The following is an 11,218-nucleotide window of genomic DNA, read 5'->3' as shown; positions in this document are numbered from 1 at the left end:
CACCCCGCAGCCCATGCATCACGGGCTAATTTCAACTTTCAAGTCTTAGCAGTAGAGAAATACATTTCTTAAGCGTGTAGCTGCCATAGACAGAGATTCATTCCTCTGGTGGGTCTGGGCAAAGTCAGTTGAAACCTTCTGGAAAAGATTCAGCATTCTAGATGCCACCAAGGACAGTCAGGATTCACAGAAAGAAGTCAACATCTCCACATTAACGGGGGTTTGGAAGAAGGTGATTATGACCCTCATGGATGACGTTGAGGGAGACGTCAAGACTCTGGGGGATGTAACGGCAGGTGTGGTGGAAACAGCAAGAGAACCTCAGTTAGAAGTGGAGCCTGAAAATGGGAGTAAGTGGCTGCGCTCTCACGATAAAACTTCAGTGGACGAGGACTCGCCTCGGAAGGATGAGCAAAGAAAGCGGTTTCCTCAGATGGAACCCACTCCTGGAGAAGATGCTGTGAATTCCAAGAAATGACAACAAAGGATTGAGACTATCCATGAACTCAGCAGAGCAGCGGGATTGGAAAGAATGGACTCCAATTTTGAAAGAGGTCTACTGTGGGTAAAATGGTAGGAAACGGCATCACCTGCTACAGAGAAACTGTGACAGGAAGAGTCAATTGATGTGGCACACTTCCCTGCTGACGTCTTGAAGAGGTTGCCACAGTCACTCCATCTCCAGCCCCGCCACCCTGACCAGTCAGCAGCCACCAACAGGGAGGCAAGACCCTCCACCTACACACGGGCTGTGTCTCACTGAAAGCTCAGATGATGGATAGCATTTGTTAGCAATAAAGTTTATTTTTATTTTTATATTTATTATTGAGAGAGCACTAACAGCGTAGGGGCAGAGAGAGAAGGAGACATAGAATCCAAAACAAACTCTAGGCTGAGCAAGCTGTCAGCACAAGCCCAACATAGGGCCGGAACCTCGAGCCACGAGATCTGAACCTGAGCAGAAGAATTCGATCGCTCAACGACTGAGCCACCCAGGTGCCCCATAAGGTGTTTCTGTTTTTTGTTTTTTTAAGATTCAATTTTTTGAAAAAGAGCACTCGCGTTAGGGAGAAGGGACAGAGTGACAAAGAAAATTTCAGGCTGGCTTCGTGCTCAGTGCAAGCCTGACTAGGAGCTCAATCCCATGACCCTGGGATCATGACCTGACCCAGAAAGACTGGGATGCTCAATCAACCTGAACCACCTGGAGGCCCAGTATTTTCAAATTAAGGTATGTACTTTTTTAAGAAACATAATGCTATTGCACACGGAACAGACCACAGTATAGTATGAACAGAACTTTTATACCCACTAGAAAACCAAAAACTTAATTCAGTTTGCTTTTTTGCCGTATTCCCTTATTGGTGGTCTGGAATTAACTCCCCAATATTCCCAGGTGTGCCTATAACCCAAGAGCGTGGGTGGCTGCAGCCCAGAGAATGTGGACATCGCCACTCAGCGGCTCGCTGGCGGGTCGTGTTAAGTCACCGCCCAGGGGCGCCGGACGGTCCTCACTTCAGCGGAAGCAGGCGCTGCGACTCCTGTCTGGTACTGACCTCAAGCTCAGCTCGACGCTCTGGCCCTTACCTGTACTCTCGACTGCTTCTCCGCTCGGCACCGCCTCTTCTGATTGGTGCAGGCTGACGACGCGCTCTCTGACGTCACCAGGCGGCGGCGCTGCTATAAAAGCGGGGCCGGGACGCTTGGGCTTCTCTTTCTCGGCTCTCGGAGTTCACGGTAAGGTATTTTCGCGGTCCGGCTCCTTAGTCAGGGTGTGGGTTGCAGGTCCGTAACGACTTTCCGACAGTAAATGAGTATGTTAAGGAGGTCGGAGGTAGTTGGACAGCACTGCGGAGCGGTAGCGCGGGTCGAGCCGGCTTTGGGGACGTCGCGGATGGTTCTCGCGAGGCCCCGGCGGCGTTGTGGGACTGCGCAGGCGCCGTGCGCGACCTTCACGGGCCCGGGTTTCCGTCCCTCGCAGGCGCACAGGGGCATTCGCCGCCAACATGCCGGTGGCCCGGAGCTGGGTTTGTCGCAAAACCTACGTGACTCCTCGGAGGCCCTTCGAGAAATCCCGCCTCGACCAAGAGTTGAAGCTGATCGGTGAGTGGCGTGACGCGGGTTTCTGCTTCCGGGCCAGGGAGGGCCACACGTGCTCGTGGCCGCTGGGGGCGGTTTGTGGATTGCCGAGCCCACCCGCCCAGCAGCCAGGCCCCTCTCTCCTCAGGCGAGTATGGGCTCCGCAACAAACGTGAGGTCTGGAGGGTGAAGTTCACCTTGGCCAAGATCCGCAAGGCTGCCCGGGAGCTGCTGACGCTGGACGAGAAGGACCCGCGGCGGCTGTTTGAAGGTGAGGGAGTGTGAACCGGGGGGCCGGGGACCGGGTGCAGGGCGCAGGGGGAGCCTGTGTAGGCGTGTAACGCGGGGCTCCCCAAGCGTCGTCTCCTTTTCTGAGGGGGTCGGCGACCTTTTTCAAAGGCCTGAGGGAATGAAGATTACTGGGAGCTTGACCACCTACCCGGAGCAACGGCTGATTCAGTCACCTTCAGGCTTTAGGATTTCTCTAAGATGGAAGTAACGTTAAAGTAGCCGGAATTTTATAAGGATTCCGAAGGGCTTTTTTTTTTCCTAAGTTATTTAATCCACAGAACAGCTTCGTACGGGTAGCTTTTGATATTACCGTTTTACAGGTGAGCCTCCCCGTGGGTCTGGGGGCCAGGCTCCAGAGTCCGGGTGAACTCAGTGATGGGGTGGACTGAGAAGAGTTGCCAGGAAGCTTCGAGAACGTGACCAGCCGTTGAAAGATTTTCGGGATGTGAAAGAAGTCAGATAACTGATGACCCGGAATACCCTGAGTACTCTAAGGCTTCTACCTGTAAAACGTACACGCCGTGCAGTTCACTTGTTCTGTGTTACTTCCTAGAGGTGGCTGCCTCACAGCTATCTTAATACTGCTTTGGGCCTGAGCTTAGGGAAACATGGTTTGTGGTGGAAAGCCGGCCTGGAAATCGTGCTTGGCTTTTTTCTAAATTTTCAGTCGAATGACTAGCTTGATTTCTCTCCCAGTCTGGCTGAGAAGGAAACTGCTTTCATATTTGAGCTCATCCTTAAGCTTGGGTGTTGATTTCTATTAGAGGTTGAGAAAGGTCTGGAGCCTGTTTAAGCATCACCGATTGATCTTGTGATCCTGAAAATTCAGGAATCCCCTCCCCTGTGGATGCTTGGGGTGGGACTAGGTGCAAAGTTAATTTTACATAGAAATCTCTAAAGAGATTATAAACTTTGGATTATTGTCAAGTTTCTGTTCTCTAGCATAAGGACAAAAAGCAAAAAAGTGACCTAGTTGGTAGGTAATCCCAAACTAGTTTTTTTTTTGCGTGTGGGTATCTTTTGTATTAATATTTGAATAACATCTTTTTTGTAACCAAGGTATGGTTCACAGACCACATGTGAGTATTCTAACTGGAATCGTACTTTTGGCCATCTTCACCCCTTGCCCATGCCTCTGAACCCACCGTGATGTGCTCTCTGAGTCTGTGAACTTGGGCTGGTTTTGCGTGGATTCCGTGCATAAGTGAGATCGTGGACGTCTGATTGATTGCACTTGGCATGGACCTCAGGGGTCGTGTTACAGCGCCAAGCCCTCGTTCTTGTTTATGACTGAGTGATAGCCCGCTGTGTGTGTGTGCTGCATCTTCACGGATCTCCGTGGACACTTCGGTTGTGCCCGCGTCTTGGCTACGGCAGGTGATGCTGCAGCACACGCTGGGGAGCGTCTCTCCCAATTAGCGCTTTTGTTTTGTTGGGATAAATACCCAGAAGTGACACTGCTGTGTCATCAGAGCTCGGTTTTTCACTTCTGAGGCGTCTCCATCCTGTTTTCCAGACTGGCGGCACCAATTTAACCTTCCCACCAACAGTGCATGCAGTTTCCCTTTCTCTACATCTTTGCAGGCTCTATTTTTTTGGTTTTTGATACTGTTTAGGCAGGTGTGAGGTGACCTCAATGTCATTTTGATTTGCAGTTCCCTTCTTTATTTGGAGAGTATGAGCCAGGAGAGGGGCAGAGCGAGGGAGGCAGAGCAGACTCTGTTGTCAGCATGCAGCTGGCTGCAGGGCTCAGTCCCACGAACCCAGAGGTCATGACCTAAGCCAAAATCAGAGTTAGATGTATTTTACTCTTCCAGACCATAAGCGTACAATGTCTTTCTATATTAATGTTTTGGGGGGTTTTTGTGTGTGGTTTTGGGGTTTTGAATTGTTTTACTAAATGAAAACTATGGCCATTTCATGAGAAATTAAACTAATCCTTTTCAATGAAAAACAAAGTTGGGCTTTTCCCCCAGTGTCCGGGTGTTATTTGGCTATGAGCCCTGGGGACGGGGTTTGCCCCCTGAAAGCCTAAGGGCTGGCCACTGTGGGCAGGTTGCAAGGCCCACATCTGGAAGTTACTGGCAGAAGGGCATGACTGCCTGGCATTGCATTGTTGGCATAAAAAGGAAACCACAGATAGAATGATCTACTCCTTAAACACGTGCTGAGTGCAGCCTCCCTCTCAGTCGTAGAAGCTAGGTCCTCACAGCCCTGTATTGTCAGGGAAGGTGGTTGAGCCTCAGATGTGACTGCCAGTGATGGTTTCTGGGCTCCAGGTTAGGCGTTGACCACTGCGCCTCATTGTGGGAGTAATGGGTGAGCAGCAGCAGCACTTAGTCGTTTGTGGGGAGGGTAAGTCCTCTTGCTGGATTATCTGACGGCTCAGGAAGGGTCTGCTTGTTTCAGACAACAAAGGGGTGTGTGGTCACCTGCCCTCCTTGGTAAGGCAGGTGTGACCATGAGGATTGTGGGAGTCACATTGGCCACTGTGTTGGATCTTCCATCACTTCCCACTCAGTCCCACCTCCATGGTAGGGAGCTCCCAAGAAGTCTGATGTGATCCAGAAACCTGAACGTGGCCGCCTTCCCTCCCTACCAGGTAATGCTCTGCTGCGGCGACTTGTGCGCATTGGGGTGCTGGACGAGGGCAAGATGAAGCTGGATTACATCCTGGGCCTGAAGATTGAGGATTTCTTGGAGAGGCGCCTGCAGACCCAGGTCTTCAAGCTGGGCTTGGCCAAGTCCATCCACCATGCCCGTGTGCTGATCCGCCAGCGCCACATCAGGTACCACCTCTGGGCTCCCGGAGTCCGTTTAATACCTCATCCCTTCTGCTGTTTGCCCTTGCTGAGTTTGGTGTCCTTACCTCCCGTGCAGCCCTCGCAGGTGACAGGTGTGAACACACCTTGAGGGTACAGATTGGCCCCAGCAAAGAGCTCATGGGGTGCTGGGGACAGCCTCGTCCTCCCCCTAGCCCAGCGCAAGGCTCACTGCGGCCTGAGCCGTACACCTTGTGAAGGCTTCTGCAGGCGTGCAGGCAGCTGGACAGGTAACCGCCCTGGGCACACCCAGCTGAGAGCGGTCGTTGGGCCTCAGCTGGTTTGAGAGGGTTTGTGGGTCCAGCTGTTTGCCGGGCCCACGCCTGGCGGCCGTCGCGTTTTTGCACAGTGTCGGTGTTAACTTGGTCAGCTCGCCACAGACTGGTTTGATGCTCAAGTGCCAGGGACTGCAAGGGGTCTGGCCAGCTCCAGGTGGCAGCTGTCCGGGCAGAAGGGTCTTGTGTCTGCGCTCCGTTTGCCCTTCGTCAGATTCCGGAGAACCTGGGCTCGGGTAGCTACTTGAAAGACTGAAGTTCAGTGGTTGGCACAATTAGTTGAACTTGAGAAATCAGATCCTGGAATTGCTGCCATGTCACCTCCTTACTTTGTGGTCACGCATTGGAGTTCCTTGTGAATGTCTCTGCTTCTGTAAGATGCAGGAAACCCCTCTCTCTGGTGATGCTCTGATGCTCTTCTGATCACACGGGTGCTGTGGGGTCAGTGTGGTGGCAGCGGCACCCACTCTACCAAATGTAGGATCTCCTCCTCCTGGGGTCCCATCCCACGTACCCTCACCTGCCATCCCCCCTCCAGGGTCCGAAAGCAGGTGGTGAACATCCCGTCCTTCATTGTCCGCCTGGACTCTCAGAAGCACATCGACTTCTCCCTCCGCTCTCCATACGGGGGCGGACGCCCTGGTCGCGTGAAGAGGAAGAATGCCAAGAAGGGCCAGGGTGGGGCTGGAGCCGGAGATGACGAGGAGGAGGATTGAGCCTACCCACCCTGGGCCCCCGGATTGCCTGGTTTTCTAGTCAGAAAATAAAACAGAATCAACCCTTGGAACTGGTGTTTATTGGTGTCTGTCTCTCCTCCTTCTCTGAACACACAGGCTTCTGTGTTAGGAAAAGCCCAGGCTGGGTCCCTCACCAGGCTTCCTTGAACCAGCAAGTTGACACTTGGAGCACCCCCTCTTGTTTAGAGGGGCCTGGGGAGCCTGCCAGCTGGCAGTCCTGGTTGGGGCAGGAGGCATAGACCCCACTTCGGTGGGGAGACTGGTGACAAGCCAGCTATTTGCATTGGAGTCCAGTGGAGTCCTTTCCAAACAGGAAGTAGCAGGGGAGGTCATGGGTTAATGTTGGGTGGGAGGGCAGAGCTGAACCTGGGTCACTGGTGGAAATGAACTAGTGTAGTTGGTTCTTGGTAGGGAGCCTTGGAGAAGATTGGCTGGCTTAACTCATTCTGGTGTGGTTTGGAAATGGGTAAGTCCTAGTGAGTGGCCTATGGGAAGGGGACATTGAAGGTGCCCTGTTTCCCTCCCCCTGCATCTGGCCAGGAGGGAGATGGGCTTCCCTTTCTCTACTTCTGGAAGGAGAAGAAAGGCCTTGGTCTCAGGAAATGAGAAGCCCTTGGCCTTGAGCAACTCCTGGGCTGCAGCTGCTGTCCATGAGTCAGTCTTGTGGCTTTGGGGGTGTTCCTGAGTCCTTGCATCCTAGTGCTGGTTGGTAGGTCCTGCCCTGCCCCCATACCCAGGGTTGGCACTTGAGGTGGAATCCTTGCAGTGGGCAGGGTCCCTTACAGGAACTGTAAGATGGGCTGTGTAATGATGGGAATTCCTAGAACAATTTCCAGAAGGTCCCAGTAGTCATCCTTGTCCCACCTTCAGGCTGGCTGGGGTCAGGTAGCACTCACTGTGGGCAGCTCCTCTGCCTTCCAGACCCCTGGAGTATGGCGTGAGGGACCTGCCTGGGTTAGTGGATGGCCAGTGACGCATACACACTAGGCTCTGCTGCAGGGTCCTCTGCTTGGGAGGATGGGGGTCCGCTGGTCTCCCGCCTGAGGGTCAAGCAGTTGAGCTGGGCATAGGTCACATCTTCAGGGTCCTCAGAGACCAAGCAGTTGACTTGGGCATAGGTCCCATCTTGAGGGTCTTCAGAGACCACAGCCTAGAGCAGGAGGAGAAGAAAGGTGTGTGGCTGGGGCAGAAGAAAGCCTGAGGCCTAGGGAGGAAAGGATGCACCCCCTGGGGGTCTAAGGGCCTTATTAGACACAGTGAGGGGTGGTCTTGAGCCCACTCTTGCCCTCCTTCAGTCTGTTATCCATGGGGGAGGAGGGCTCTTGAGGTCGAAATGCCTACGACCTGGACACGTAGCAGGTCCGTGCATGGGTGGCCACTGGAATCTGGTGCTGGGGGAAGACAAGGCTGGAGGTAGGAATTGAGCATGGACCTTCAATGTGGATGCCCCCGAGGGAGGTTCAGCCTGTTGGCCAGGGTCAATCACATGAACAGTCATGGCCATGGGTGAGACAGATGGGGAAAGAAAGCTGAGCTTTCTTGAGCTAAGCTGTAGGACCACTTTGAGTGGATTTTAGGAGGTGCCTTCTCTGGGCCTCTACTCACCCAGCGCCTGGGTTTCAGCTCTTTGTGCAGGGCACAGACACCCCTAAACTCCAGGCCTGCCCCCTTGACCTGAGTGTCAACAGCTTGACATCAGAGGAGACCAAGGGCCCTGGGATTGCCGCCACCTAGAGAACGGCGTGCTTCCCAAAGTCAGAGGCTGCCGGCTATCAGGTAGAGTGTCCACCGGATTTATCACGTGAACAGGGAGGCCGGGGTGCCCTGGTCAGGACCACAGGGAGCTCACCTGGCTGTCCAGCTGTCTGTCTTCAGGCTCTATGTCTTTCATGATGGCATCTGGTGGGGACAAAACAAGGTGGTCCCATCTCTTGCCAAGATCCCTTGAGATCTTCCATGGCAGGAGCCCAGAGAGGGTCAGTGATGTTCCAAGGCCACATGGTATCAGATGCTGTCTCACACCCAGGCCCAGAGTCCTCTCCCGCCCATCCCCAGCCTCAATGGCCCACCCACATTCTCTGGGCCCGCCTCCTCCCCAGGGTGGCCCCAAGCTTCCCCTTACACAAGTTCTCCTCCTGGGCGGCAGCAGCAGGACCCGAGCTGGGGAGGAGACAGGGCTGTTAGAGGGCAGCCAGGGGGCCGCCACCTGCTGGCTGGCTGGCGGGAGTGTGGCGGGAGTGGGGTCTCAGGTCTTACCTCCCAGGCAGGCCTTCATCCGCAGGCACTGAGACTGCAGCTGCTGAGGGAAGTTGGAAGTCAGCCTCTGTCTCCCCACCTGGGGACCCTCCCCTGGGCCTGCCTTAAACTAAGGATCTCAGAACTGGGAAGCTTATAGTCCCCTCCCGTCACCATAGAGAATTCAAAAGAAAGCAATTCTAAGTGATAAAATTTGGATGTGTTTTCAAGCATTTCATAAATTTGAGAAGGCAAAAAATTAAAACATTTACACACATGCTCACATGTACTCCTCTCCCCAGACTTTCTCACTGGGCGATGCTGGAGGTTTTCTACGCTGGCCTTTCCCACATCTGCTCTCCCTCTGGCTGGTACCCTGAGCCACCCTCCATCCACCCACGGGACAGTCACCACCCCCTGGGGCTGGTTATCCCCGTCCCTTCTCACCCGGCTTCCTGCCTTTGCCCTGCCGCCGGCGTCGGACGAGGAGGAGCACCAGGAGGCAGAGCAGCAGGACGAAGGCCCCCGCGGCCCCGACGAGGACGTACAGGTGCCAGTTGGGACCTTGGACAGAGCCACACCGTGAATGAGTCCGTGATGCTACTTAACTGAGCGCCTGCTGTGTGCCAGACGCGTGCTGGGCTCTGACCCTGTCAAGGATCACACAGCAGGGGACTCCCACCCTGCCCGCCCACTCCACAGACAGGAAACTGAAGCACAGAGAGGCTGATCTCATGTCCCAGGGGGCCAGGCGTGGAGGCGGCAGGGCTGGGACTGGAACCCGGGCCGTGGGTTCCCTGCTGAGATTTTGGATTTTTTTAACCGTCTCCCATCCCCATGCAGAACACCAGAGTGGAGACCTGTCCACCAAACCCAATTCCCACCCCTCTCCAAGCCCAGATCCTTCTCCCACCATGCATAGGCCCGACACCCCCTCGGGGACCTGTGTGGACATGCGGTGTGTGTGCACGCGCGTCTGCTAGGGCAGGCAGGAGGGCTCTGCCCTTCCAGAGCTCTAAAAGGGGCCATGCTGAGGGCCTTCACCAGAATCTCACAGTGGCCCTGAGGGAGGCAGCAGGAGGTCTATTGTGCTGACAGCCATGGGGCTCAGAGAGGGACGGGACTTGTCCAGGATCCCACAGCTGGGGTCTAAACCTGGGGCTGTGACTTCCAAGCTTTGCTCTTTCCCCAACTGCACAGCCGCTCTCCGGCTGAGCCCCCGTTGCCGTCTGTGGGGGTGAACTCAGACACCTCCTGTGTGTGCCCACACCACCCGCCCCACACACAGGGTAGCCACCTTCTTCCCTTTGCAATCGGAGGACTTGTCCCCAGTGAGAAGGAGCTTCTCAGGCCACGATCTCCAGAAGAGGCTGAGGCAGCCTAGACTGAGCTCCTCCCGCCCGCCACCCCCCCCACAGAGACCCCACTTACCCCTCCATGGGGTGACCGGTGCATCCTCAGAGCCTCCTGGGGACCAGGACAGGGAGGTAAGGGGGGGTGCTCTGTGCTCCCCACGTCAAGGGCGCTCCTCCCCCAGGTGGGAGCCAGCCTTTCCCACTGCCTTCTGGCTTAGACTCAGAGCCCCCGGAGCCCTGTGGTCACCCTTGACACGAGCCGTGCAGAGGTGGTGATCTTGGTCCCCCCAGGATCCAAGCCGCTGCTAGTCCCCCACTCTCGTGTTGGTGTCTCTGGGTGAGGAGCTCTTGGGACGGGAAACTGGAGGAGGATGGGGTGCTCGGCCTCTGGCCTCCCTCCTTCCTGTCCGCACCTCAGCAGGCAGGGTGGGAGGCAGGGAAGGGGGTGCCCTGAACATCCTCTGAGAGCCGAGGTTCCCGTCTGCCTGCCTGGCTGCTCCCCACCTTCTGTGACCCCCTCACTCCCGTCCCAGCCTAGCACCTCCCTGTTGACAGGTCCCTGACCACGATGACACACAGGGGACAGGGCTGGGGCCCCTCACCTGAGACCCACAGCTCCAGGGGCTCGCTGGGGTGTGACAGCAGGAAGGGGGAGCTGCTGTGTGAGCCGTAGCACCTGTAGGTCCCCCCCTGGGCTGAGGCCACAGGACTCATGTTGAAGGTGACCTGACAAGGTGCAGCTGCGTCCTGCAGATGAATGCGCTGGGGAGGAGCAGGTGAGCCGTCCTTGGACAGGTAGAAGGTATCGAACCAGATCTCAGAGCGACACTGCAGGGTTACGTTCTCTCCCCAGGACACTGAGGGCCCTGGCTGGGCTGTCAGGGATGGCTTCTCATACATTCCTGGGGGAGAGAAAGATTGTGACCTTGTAGATCCGCCCCCTCCTCACGTGCCCTTGACCCTGAGCTGGGAGACCTCTGTCTTCTCCCCGGGGACTCTGTGACCCCCTCTCTGCTCCTCTTGTCTCTCAGATGCCTGTCCTTTATCTCCTTGGCCCTCACTGTCCCTTTCTCAGTCCCTGTTACAGCCCATCTCAGCCTCTGCTCCTGACCCTCTCCCTGGACCCCATCACCCCTGGCCGTGACCATGGTCCCAGCACCCTTAGTAGACCGAATATGGGGAGTGGGCGCCTCACCTGTGACCAGGATGTCCAGGGGGGCACTAGGGGCCGACCAGGTGGAGGAGAGGCTGTATCCACCATAGCATGTGTACCGGCCCCCATGGGTGGAGTTCACATGGCCCAGGGGGAAGTCGGGGCTGGGCTGCCCATGTAGACGCACAGGAGGTGTGAGCCCCTGGTCCTTCGTCAGAGCGAATGTGTCAAATCCGTCTTCTGAGTGACACTGGAGGGTCAGGTTGTCTCC

The 11,218-nt window shown here is 55.7% G+C and overlaps 2 protein-coding genes across 2 annotated transcripts in view; one reads left to right on the top strand and one right to left on the bottom strand.

Moving 5' to 3' along the window:
• Positions 1–1,631: 1,631 nt before the first annotated feature.
• On the top strand, positions 1,632–6,254 carry RPS9 (ribosomal protein S9). Its single transcript, XM_029924764.1, has 5 exons — positions 1,632–1,737; positions 1,982–2,103; positions 2,228–2,350; positions 4,973–5,159; positions 6,006–6,254. The coding sequence occupies exons 2-5, from the start codon at positions 2,007–2,009 to the stop codon at positions 6,181–6,183; spliced, it is 585 nt and encodes a 194-aa protein (XP_029780624.1). The 5' UTR covers positions 1,632–1,737; positions 1,982–2,006; the 3' UTR covers positions 6,184–6,254.
• The window catches only part of LOC115279885 (leukocyte immunoglobulin-like receptor subfamily B member 3), a 5,471-nt gene continuing 494 nt past the window's right edge, over positions 6,242–11,218 (bottom strand). Inside the window, exons 2-9 of the mRNA XM_029924388.1 lie at positions 10,990–11,214; positions 10,397–10,696; positions 9,871–9,906; positions 8,887–9,003; positions 8,461–8,503; positions 8,327–8,364; positions 8,054–8,103; positions 6,242–7,354 (exon numbers count right to left, since the gene is read on the bottom strand). Coding sequence (XP_029780248.1) covers positions 7,160–7,354; positions 8,054–8,103; positions 8,327–8,364; positions 8,461–8,503; positions 8,887–9,003; positions 9,871–9,906; positions 10,397–10,696; positions 10,990–11,214 — 1,004 coding nt within the window. The 3' untranslated portion in view covers positions 6,242–7,159. The remainder of the gene's footprint in view (positions 7,355–8,053; positions 8,104–8,326; positions 8,365–8,460; positions 8,504–8,886; positions 9,004–9,870; positions 9,907–10,396; positions 10,697–10,989; positions 11,215–11,218) is intronic.

Source organism: Suricata suricatta, chromosome 16, assembly GCF_006229205.1.
Source record: "Suricata suricatta isolate VVHF042 chromosome 16, meerkat_22Aug2017_6uvM2_HiC, whole genome shotgun sequence".
Taxonomy (NCBI): Eukaryota; Metazoa; Chordata; class Mammalia; order Carnivora; family Herpestidae; genus Suricata; species Suricata suricatta.
This window is presented reverse-complemented; position numbering and strand designations above follow the sequence as displayed.

Excerpts from the sequence above, each read along its gene's own strand:
- RPS9 (XM_029924764.1), top strand. The coding sequence starts at position 2,007 with ATGCCGGTGGCCCGGAGCTGGGTTTGTCGCAAAACCTACGTGACTCCT. Across the intron at positions 2,104-2,227 it reads CCAAGAGTTGAAGCTGATCG|GCGAGTATGGGCTCCGCAAC; the intron begins GTGAGTGGCGTG and ends CTCTCTCCTCAG. Across the intron at positions 2,351-4,972 it reads CCCGCGGCGGCTGTTTGAAG|GTAATGCTCTGCTGCGGCGA; the intron begins GTGAGGGAGTGT and ends CCTCCCTACCAG.